Below are 10,510 nucleotides of genomic sequence, written 5' to 3'. Positions count from 1 at the left end.
AGAGTGTGTGATGGGGTTTTTGTGCTTGGTTTTGTTGTTGGTTTTTTTTTTTGGTGAAAATCCTGAAATATTTGTTTTGTTTAGTTTTTTATAAAATTTAGTAACTGGGGGGATAGGATGTGAACTCACTTAAATAAAGAGTGTCTGCTTATTGGCCAAAATTGGAAAAGCTAGTTCTTGGGGGTTTTTTTAGCCCTTTTAACCTGATACAGGTGGAAAAAAACCTTTCAAGAGTTTAATTTGCATGAGGAGAGATACAGGGTAGTTGTAAGTCCAGCAAAAATTATTAACAATGGATTCCAGCCAAGTAACCAGCATTTGTAACCTTTGACAAGATGTAAGAGGGCATACTCCGATCAACTAAAATTATCCATCTGGTTGAAGGAAGGTGAAAAAAGTTCATGAGACTATTTGTAAATAGAAATTTTGCATATATTCAGGAGAAACTATTTGCATACCTGATATTTTATTGTGGGATAGAGAAAAGGGCTTCTTTAAATGTCAAGCTGCTCTCTAGTGGTTATATATGTAAGCTGTTGGAAAGTATGCAATCAATTCTGCCCTACCCGCCAACCTTATAAATTTAGTGTACAGGTGAGTTTTTAAGAGTTTTAAGAACAGCAATATTTTTCAACCTATTTTCTTTTGGAGTGTGACTTGCCCATTTTACTACATGATGTGTCACAGTACTATTCTATAGTAGTCTTGTTGAAAGTTTATCTGCTTTTATCTACCATTTATCTAGAATGGCAGAGATTTCAGAGATAAAAAGTCCAAGTGTTTCAGTATTGATATAGAATTGCAATTTTAATCAAATTTTGAAATTTTTTCCCAAGTTATTTTTTTCTCTACATACCTAATTTAGAAAAATATTTTAATTGGTATGGCTTCAGATTGTTTCCAAGTTAAGCTTGTTTAAATATGTCAAGGGAAGTAACTTCAGTGGATCTGTGCACACATAAAAGTAAGTGCTTAAGTGTTTGTAAGATCATAGCCTGAAGAATATTTTGACATCAATAAATTACAGGAATGCTATCCATTTAGTAGCCGTCAGTTTTAATTTTTTACTTCAGTTTTATTTTGTTGCTCCATTTTTAATGGACTACTGAACCATCAATGTGTTATGATGATATTTTGTGGAATTCAGAAATTAATGCATCACACTTCAAAAGGAATAAAATTCTTGTGCATTTTGAGTGTAAACGACAAAAGTTCAGACCCTGTAAACATTTTATGACAGTAGAATTCAAATTATATGTAATTCTCCATATGTAACTCTTCAATAGGAATGCTGTCACTTATTGAAGATATGTTTTTGGGGTTTTTTTTCAGGATAAGAAACCTAATAATTTTTTTCCCACTCCTTTGTGACTGAAGGAGAATAGTTTCATAATGTTTAAGTTCATCTTCTTTGGGATAAACTGGTATCTTACTAGAATTCTGTAAGATTTCAAACAAAGCTTTTTTTAGCTTGCATGCTTTTATTCAGAAAGGCTTTAAGCATCAATTTTAAGCATTTCAGGCATTCCAGAATACTTTGAGCAAACTTTTTCCAATCAAATTTAACTAAAGAATTTTAGATAGTCAAGGTGGGAATGAAAAGTGAAGGGATTTCTAGACATTTAATATAGCCTCAAAGGGTTATTTATGTCCACCTTTAGCTGTCAATGATTCTAAGTATTGTAAAGTAAATACATTTTTAATACATCCGAGCAGTAAGCTCAGATAGAATGTTTAGTAAAGAGAGACTTGGATGCCAAATACAATTTTCCCCTCCCAAGAGGGGAAAAGCTTCTGGAGACGTCTCTGGAAGCTTGAAAAATACATTGACTAGAGAACAGCATAGGTGTAGAAGAGGAGCATGAAGAAAGCTCACTGTGCTGTTGAGTGAGAGGTTATCTAGGAGCCTTGGCCAAGAAAAGCCAAGTATTGTCAGTAAATACTATTTTCCAAGAGGGTTTCAAATGATTGTGCTACCAGAGCATCTGGAGAGTATGAATATGCAATGTCATGTGACTTTGATTATTAAACTAGTTTCACAAGATAAGGCTAGTATGAAAGAGCAAATGTCTGCCTGAGGACTAGTGACTGTTTTCAAAATCAGATTGATATGTGTAGTCAACAAACAAACATTCATGTAAGAGTTGTTGCAGTATCTTAGTCAAATGATATATATTGAACTTTTTTTTACTTGGAAAAATTAGAAACTTTAAAAAAAACAACTTTGGATTTGCTGGATTTTGATGCTTTGTGGTATATCATTTACTATGATCATATTTTTTCATGGGTCTTTCTCACTGTTTTAAGATAGGTTGTTTCATTTCTCAGGTAGCACATGGGGGATCTTCCTTTTATTCTTTTGTGCAGTCTTTTTATTTTGTTTTGTTCTTATAACTACAAAAGTCCATGGTGGCAAGATTGCTTGCTTTCTTGCCAATATTGCAGAGGTTGGGTTTGCAAGGTAATGAAGCTCAAAACCAAACCACTATCACTTCTGTCCTTGAGCTCCCATTACCTGTTTGATTGCCTACAGTAGCACAGGGATGGACTCCAAGGTTTCTTACCAGCCTCTTTTTCTTTTAATGAGACTTCTTCACATTCTTGAATTAAATGTTATCTGAATGCATTGTGGATGTTTACAGCATTGCAATAGCAAGAAAACCTAGTCAAACAGTCAAATCTCTGTCTTTGTATAAATTTTTATTTGTACTGTACCAGTACAAAGGATGGGGGAAAATGAGACAAAATAATAACTGGTAATTAGATGGTTTTCCACAGGTGTGTATCTTGACTGCCAGCTTCTCTTCCTACAACATATTTTATATATTGCAAATTTAATGAAAACCTAGAAATTTTGATAAGCTGTGCACCTTTGTTGTTTTTCCAGGTACATGAACATTTGAATTACTTTATTTACATGTAATTCTGCATGTAAACTACTGATTGCATGCTGATTTACAGTAAATAAAGGTAAATAGGAGTCACTGAGTTGTTTTATACATCACAGTGGCACTGTTCTTGCATGTTTTTTATCTTGCATGACAATGGAATATGTTTGTATTAGTCTATGTATAACATGTCTTGTGGTTTATGCATGCTGCACTAATCTGTGTTAAATCTGTCCCCTCTTTATTCAGAGCATGCTGTCTAGGTCCTTTAATTCCAATTATGCTGCAGTTAGCAGCTTTCACTATGGCAGCTCTAGGGATCTGCATGGCAGCCAGGGTAGTGTTGCCTTGAGTGTTGCAGACAGAAGAGGTTCTGGTGTGCACATTGATCGAGTGAGTACCTACAGGAGGTTATTGCAATATATAGAAGGGGAAAGAGAGATGTCCTTAAATTGATAGAGTTAGCCTTTTATATGTGGACAATGCTTTCAATAAAAATAATATAATTTATGTGCTGTTTGATTATTTTTTTCTTTACAGGCATTAAATCAAAGACTTTGCCTTCACTTTATATGCTTTAACCTTATTATAAGGCTTTTCAGTTTAATATCATGAAGTTGAGTTTTCTAATTGGCTTTTATAGATGATTGAACATATGTAAAACTGTCTGGTTTTGTTGTACATATGTGAACAAGAGATTACCATTCTGAATTTAATCTAGGTTGAAAAAGGTTTGAACAAAATTGTATTATGCTTTTTCCTCCCCCAAACAAATTCTGATGATGTAAACTGTACTGTAAGATACTTTAGGGATTCGAGAAAAATTAATATTTTATTTTGTAAGAAAACATGAGGAAATGACTCCTTAATTCTGAGCATCCGGAGTGATGTTATGGTATCCATAGTGAGCAGGATAAAGTCAACAGAAACTTAAACATGTGAATCCTTGAATAGGCAGTCTTTAGCATTTGTTGACTTTTCTTATCAGTGTATTGGTGATCAAAGATACCTCTGCAGTTGCTAGTTTCTGAAATATCCAGCAATATTTTATGGGTGTGGTGTCTTGGCTAGTAAGATTTTTCTATATAAACAATGTACTAGCTAATCAAAGAAGATAAAGAACGATAAAGCCCTTAAAATGTTTTATTCTGGGCTTCTTATGAGAATTTTTAAATTTGAATAATTTGAAGACATTCTTCTTCACTGCTTCATTCTGTTTAAAGTATCCCCAGACTTCTACTCCAGGAGACCAATGCCATGATGAGGTATTCATTTCAGGACAGCAGAATTACTCATCAGTTAGTCTCAAAGATATTCCTCCAGACAGCATGAAGAAAATAGCTGTGCAGGTAATTATCTACGTGATACCGTGGATAGGATATATTTATGATTATTTGTAGAAACATGCTGGGATAGCAGTTGGAACTGGGGCTTCTTTCAAATGTAAAACAGGATTTGACTTTCACCCAGGTATTGAATGTGGCGTAACTGAAATAGCATCCTCTTTTTGGAAGACAAAATAGTTAACTATATGAAGGGGGATAGTTTTCATTTTTCTTCATCAGGAAAGAAGAAATTTGCAGCAAAAGACATAATTGCAAGTGGAAATTGGAATATGGCAGATGATTTCAGGAAAGCAAATTGAAGTTGATTAAACCTTTTAAAGAACAAACTTGAAATCTGTTGTGATTAAATTCTGATGATAAACTAGAATTTGTAAGAGACATTCTGTATTCATCTCTAAGGACCATCTATACAGGCAGGACTTACTACAATGAAACTAAATGGATGCTTGTAAGTTATTACGATGCAGCAATCTATTTTCTTTTTATAACTTTGTCGTGGTTTAGGCCAGACTGGCCAATGAGAACAAACGACAGATGCTCTCCTCTCTCTAAGGAGAGGAGGGAGAGAAAGAAAGAGACTTATAAGTTTAGAAGGAACTAAATATTAATAAATAAAACAAATATTAATTAATATAATTAATAATTAATATAAAATAAAATATATTCTTAATAATTAAATAGAAAGTAATGAAATATATACAAAACCGTATCAAGCTCCCAGGATGATGATCACGTCACCAGCTGGCACTGGGGAAGTCCCAGACTGGACTCGGTGACGGACAGGAACTGGATTCCAGTTCTGGATTCAGGATCGGGATCAAAGGCAGACAAACAGATAGAGTCCTCCTCGGACACCAGCCATTGAAGAAAGAGGGCTGACCCTTTGATCCCTCAGCTTTTATACTGAGCATGAGGCAGATGGGATGGAATACCCTGTTGGTCAGTTTTGGGTCACCTGTCCTGTCCACTCCTCCCCGCAGATGGGACCCTTTCTACGCTTTTCTGCTTCCGAATGTCCAATGGGGCAAATAACAAAGTTAGCTGGCCTCGTTTGTTATAGCAATAAGTATAAGCAAGAGCCTCTCTGCATACCATGCCTGGGCATCACCTATAAACATAGGTCTTATCACTCTGAGAGAGCGAACAGTGTCTGCACAATATGCTGTTAATTTCAGTAGTTAGAAGAGGCTTAGCTAAAAAGTAAAGTTACTGAACATAAAATTGGTCCTGTTTTACCTGAAACCAGTAAAAACTTCAGTAATTTCAGTTGCATTTCTACAGACATTGGATATTGGAAATTTGCATAGTTGTTGATACATGTTGCCTTTGTAAACTCTACCTCTGGCACTGCAACAAAAAATAGTTTTACAGTCATGCTTTAGATTTTCAGAAAAGGCAGTAGAAAATCATGTAAATTTAATACATCTGATCTGTAAATAACCTAAAAAAAATTAAGTGCACACATTACCATTTCTCAGAATTATTTTTGCGTTAAAAAATCATCTTAACAGAATAGGTTCTGATATGTGTCCATTCACATAGCATGTTTAAAGTTTGAAATTTGCACACTTCAGTTATTTATAATGTTGATAAATAGAGTATTTTAATATCCTTATATCCTCTAACTAGTGGGATAATGGTGGTAGGCAGAAAAATCTGTAACTCAAGATTAGCATTTTTTGAATGCAGGAATCATACAGATGGATGAGTGACTACTTAGGCTGGGTAAGAGCACGAGGCATATGGGAGAGTAGGGAAAAGGCTGCCCATCTCAACGGAGAGCTGCAGAGCTGAGCAGTAACTCTGAGGTTTCAGTAAGAAATGTTGTCATCTCCAGCATCATTCTTCGTGAATGGTTTGAATGCACTGTATGTCTTTACAGTTGTGTACCTTACTGCTGTTTGTCATCATTATACCTATCAAATCAGTGACACGTTTTTTAACAAAATAACAAGAAATATCATAACAGTTTTCATATTAAAATCTTGAGCTTGTATGTGAATTTGGTCAGGTTTTCTTGTGAAGTAGTCACCAAAAGATGCTCAGAGCATATAATTTCTGTCTGCTAGCTGTGTGGGTTTCTTATTTTGTGTATGCTCTACTGGGAATCATTACAAAAATTCTGAATTTTATGCAATAAAAGTGCAAACTATAATGATATCAACCAAGTGACAATACTGTTGGTTGCACTGCCAGAAAATAATGATTGAGAGAACTCAGTGAAGCAAGTGCTAAAAGCAAAGACCTTGTCTTGTCTGTTCTAGTAGATTAGCATTCAAAGTAAGTTTTTGTTTTTCAGATTTTTTTCTCAGGAGGTCAGAGCTGATGAATATAATGAAAATTAAGTGCAATTGTACATGATCCAAAAGAGTAGTTTTAGTAACGTTCCTAGAATTAAAAGCAATCAAACATGAGAAATACTGAAATAATAAAGGAGGAATTAAGGATAGCTGTTTATAAAATGTATGACATTGAGTATTCATGATTTGTTCAGATACCTTTGACAAATGGACAAATGTGCCAGCCTCAAAGACCTCAGGCAAACTACAGCCAAGTTCATCATCTCCCTCCTCAATCATCAGTAGCAAGACATCCATCTAGAGAACAATTAATTGATTATCCGATCTTGAAAGTTGCCCACCAACCTCCCTATACCCAGTCTCAGTGTTCCCCCAGACAAAGCCATGAACTGGCAAAGCAAGAGGTAAGGATAAAATCTAATTTGAATATATGACATCTGTCTGTCAGTGGCAGTGAATTGTTATATTGTTTTCATTTATTACTGTTTCTCTGTAGATGGTGACAGAAATCATTTATCTCCAGCAGCAGACAGTGTTATCTCAGTGCGGTTCTACTACTGAAATCACACGCTTCTTCTAGTTTTGAACTTTTTTTCCTTTTAATGTGAACATTTCTAAAGAGAAATGCGGTAGTTTCTTAACAGAATGTACCAAAAACTTATACTTGCATCTTTATATTGAGATAGAAATTTATTTCTTGACTACATCTATTGATCACCAACTAATTATTGATATAGTAACTGAAAAAAAACCAAAGTAGCAGTACAACTTAGAGTACTTTGCATCTATTCATTGCTATCCAGCATGGTTCATAAACCTGCAAATGCAGAAGTGTGCAGCCCTAAACAAAAAACAAGATAAAAAACAGTGTAAACAACTGACGTGTGCCTGATAATTATCAGTTTTATTTATGATAGGCAGATATGGGTAAGTAATCCTTATATAATTTAATGGCTCTTTCATTGTGGGCAACTTTCTGTTCTTGGGCATAGGATGTTTCCTCTGTATTGTTTTGGTTTTTGAGAAAATACTGAGAGCTATGTTTTCATTCTGTGCTAGAATGAGAACATCCAGTTTTTGTGTAAAATAAGTTTTCTAGTCAACTCTTCTGGCAAGAGAAATGGGAGACAGTGTTGGCCATGTAGAACTTAAAGTGAAAGTAGGAAATAGGTTTGATTTTTAAAATTCAGCTAGAAGTAGCAAAGAAATAAGAAAAACAAGTTCTTTCATATGAACATGTATATTTGGTGGGGGCATTAAATTCATTTACACAGTATCTAAATATATCTGAATTTAAAGCCTACATGGACTACTGTGATTATAATCACAGCGACATTGGAATAAAACTTGTGTACAATGATACAAGATGCTGTTGTATTGGAATCTTGTTCCGAATTAACATTATGAGATTTAATACTCTCTCGAATTGTGATAAATGGGGGGGGGTTTAGTTGTTGTTTTTTTTTTTCTTTTTAAAAGCTTTTGTTCAGCTGAATTCCTTAATAATAATTTCGTTATGGTAGCTTTGGATGCAAATTTTCAGCCAGTTCTAACTTTGGTTGTAACTATTTAGATTCGAGTGAGAATTGACAAGGATCCAGAACTTGGATTTAGTATATCAGGAGGAGTTGGTGGTAGAGGGAATCCATTCAGACCTGAAGATGATGTGAGTATTTTATACTAATGCATTTTAAAATCATTCTGATTTTTCTAGTTTTTACCAAATTAAAAAAAATATGTATATTCCCCACACCCAAGCCACTAAATTCCAGGGCTTGATGGGAGAAAATTGAGGACAAATTAAGGAAAATCAAGGTGGTAGGCAACCACTGTAGTCATATCAAAACACAGAGGATTATTCTGGCTGAGTGTTTCTTGCACTGTTCTAGATATCAGTCAACAGATTTTGAGATATGAATTATGGAGTTTACAATTAGGAAGCCTCTTAAAAGAGAACATGATTTAGCCTACAGCCTTATTTCTGGTGGTTGATAATTCATCTTGACGTGTACATCTGCCAAATTAAACAAAGGCAGATCAGAATTTTCCCTTCAATATTCTTTTAACTCCTGAGTTTAACGTCAGAAAAGGAAAGCAGTAACAAAAGTCAGTAGATCTGTCGAATAATATCACATTCTCTTCTAATTAGGATGGAGAATTTATGTTTTGAATTGCATCTGTTTCATGCTACCACAATGTTTATGAAATAAGTTGTTAAAAATGTTTTCATCCTCTGTTTTTCAAGGGTATATTTGTAACCAGAGTGCAAACAGAAGGACCGGCATCTAAGTTGTTGCAGCCTGGAGATAAAATAATTCAGGTATTGTAGTCATCTGATTAACTAGCCTGTGTAATATGCCAGTTCATTTTTAGTTTGCACCTTTTCTAAGAGCAGAATATTTAATTTTTATATAGATTGTCAGTATCTTTTCCAGAAACGTTATTATATTCTGGGATGATGCTTTTAGTTTTCTTCTACCTAACGTTAGGATAAGTGATACAGGCTGAAGCATTAATCAGTTGGATCATTTTTCAAATTCTGGGCATTTTTCACACTTTTAAAGATAAAAAACAGGCCTTATGTTGTCGTTCAAGATGTAATGTGAGCATTTTCATTAGGCTTTACTATCATTCCATTATTTAACTTGTAGTTATTGGCGTGCAGTTTTCTGAATAATGCATTGTCTGAACACCAGCAGTTGCCCCTCTCAGCCCCTCTACCCAGCTGCAACTCTTACATCCCCCTCCATCCTGCAGTTCTTGCCAGTCTTTGCTGCCTCTCCCCCATCTGACAGGCTATACATGTGCAAGCACTGGCAGAAGCTGCCTCTTGTCTGGCTGATATCTGTCTGGTCACAGCATGTACCTTCTGGGCTGCAGCTGTGCAGTTCTTTTCTGCAGGTAGTCAGTATCTTTCAGACCTTTGTTGTATTAGATTTGTTTGAAATTTGTCTGAAGGGCTCATAAGTTATTTGGGAAGGGGTCAAAGAAATGGGCAAAGGGATTATATAAGCCTTACTTTCTTAGAGAAACGGGCTAATAGGACATTTGAACAGTGCTGTAGCCACCTTTAAAGTTGCAGAACTTGTTAAAAATTATTAATTATTCACCACATTACTAGTTTGAGAATGCTTATAGAGTCAACTCTGCTGCATTTCTGTTTTCTTGAAAAAAAAAGCAAACCACCCACAAAAAAAAACACCAACCCCCCCCCCAACTATTATCTCAATTAAATCACAGCCTTGTGTGAACTTTCTAAAACAAAGCCAAACTGAACACACAGCATAATTCTTCCAATGAAAGAAAAAGCCAACAAGCACGCAGAAAAAACCCAAAGAGAAATCATCAGAGCAGCCAGGGATCAGGTTAGGAAAGCTAAAGCCCAGATAGAATTAAATCTGGCCAGGGACATCAGAGGCAACAAGAAAAGCTTCTTTCAGTATGTCAATGATAAAAGGAAGACTAGGGAAGATGTGGGCCCTCTCCAGAAGGAAACAGGACACCTGGTCACCCAGGATATGGAGAAGGCTGAGGTACTCAAGGACTTTTTTTCCTCGGGCTTCACCAGCAAGGGTTCTAACCACACCACACAAGTCGCAGAAGGCAAAGACAGGGGCTATGAGAATGAAGAACTGCCCACTGTAGGTGAAGATCAAGTACGAGATCATCTAAGGAACCTGAAAGTACACAAGTTGCCCAAAGAAGTTGTGGAGGCCCCATCCCTGGAAGCATTCAAGGCCAGGCTGGATGGAACCTGAAGGTGCACAAGTCCATGGGACCTGATGAAATCCATCTGCGGGTCCTGAGGGAACTAGCAGGATGAAGTTGCTAAGCCACTTTCCATTTGAGAAATTGTGGCAGTCTGGTGAAGTTCCCACTGACTGGAAAAGGGGAAACATAACCTCCATTTTCAAAAAGGGAAAAAAGACCCAGGGAACTACAGGCTGGTCAGTCTCACCTCTGTGCCTGGCAAGAT

General features: G+C 35.8%; 1 protein-coding gene across 1 annotated transcript in view; it reads left to right on the top strand.

Annotated features, from left to right (window-relative positions):
• Positions 1-10,510, top strand: part of LOC104282068 (protein LAP2-like) — a 47,685-nt gene that overhangs the window by 35,624 nt on the left and 1,551 nt on the right. The window contains 5 exon segments of the mRNA XM_009880133.1: positions 3,138-3,281; positions 4,112-4,237; positions 6,729-6,938; positions 8,108-8,200; positions 8,780-8,854. Of these exon segments, the coding sequence (XP_009878435.1) occupies positions 3,138-3,281; positions 4,112-4,237; positions 6,729-6,938; positions 8,108-8,200; positions 8,780-8,854 (648 nt within the window).

This window comes from Charadrius vociferus, unplaced genomic scaffold, assembly GCF_000708025.1.
Source record: "Charadrius vociferus isolate BGI_N301 unplaced genomic scaffold, ASM70802v2 scaffold252, whole genome shotgun sequence".
NCBI lineage: Eukaryota > Metazoa > Chordata > Aves > Charadriiformes > Charadriidae > Charadrius > Charadrius vociferus.
The sequence above is the reverse complement of the archived record's forward strand: the minus strand, read 5'-3'. Positions and strand labels throughout refer to the sequence as shown.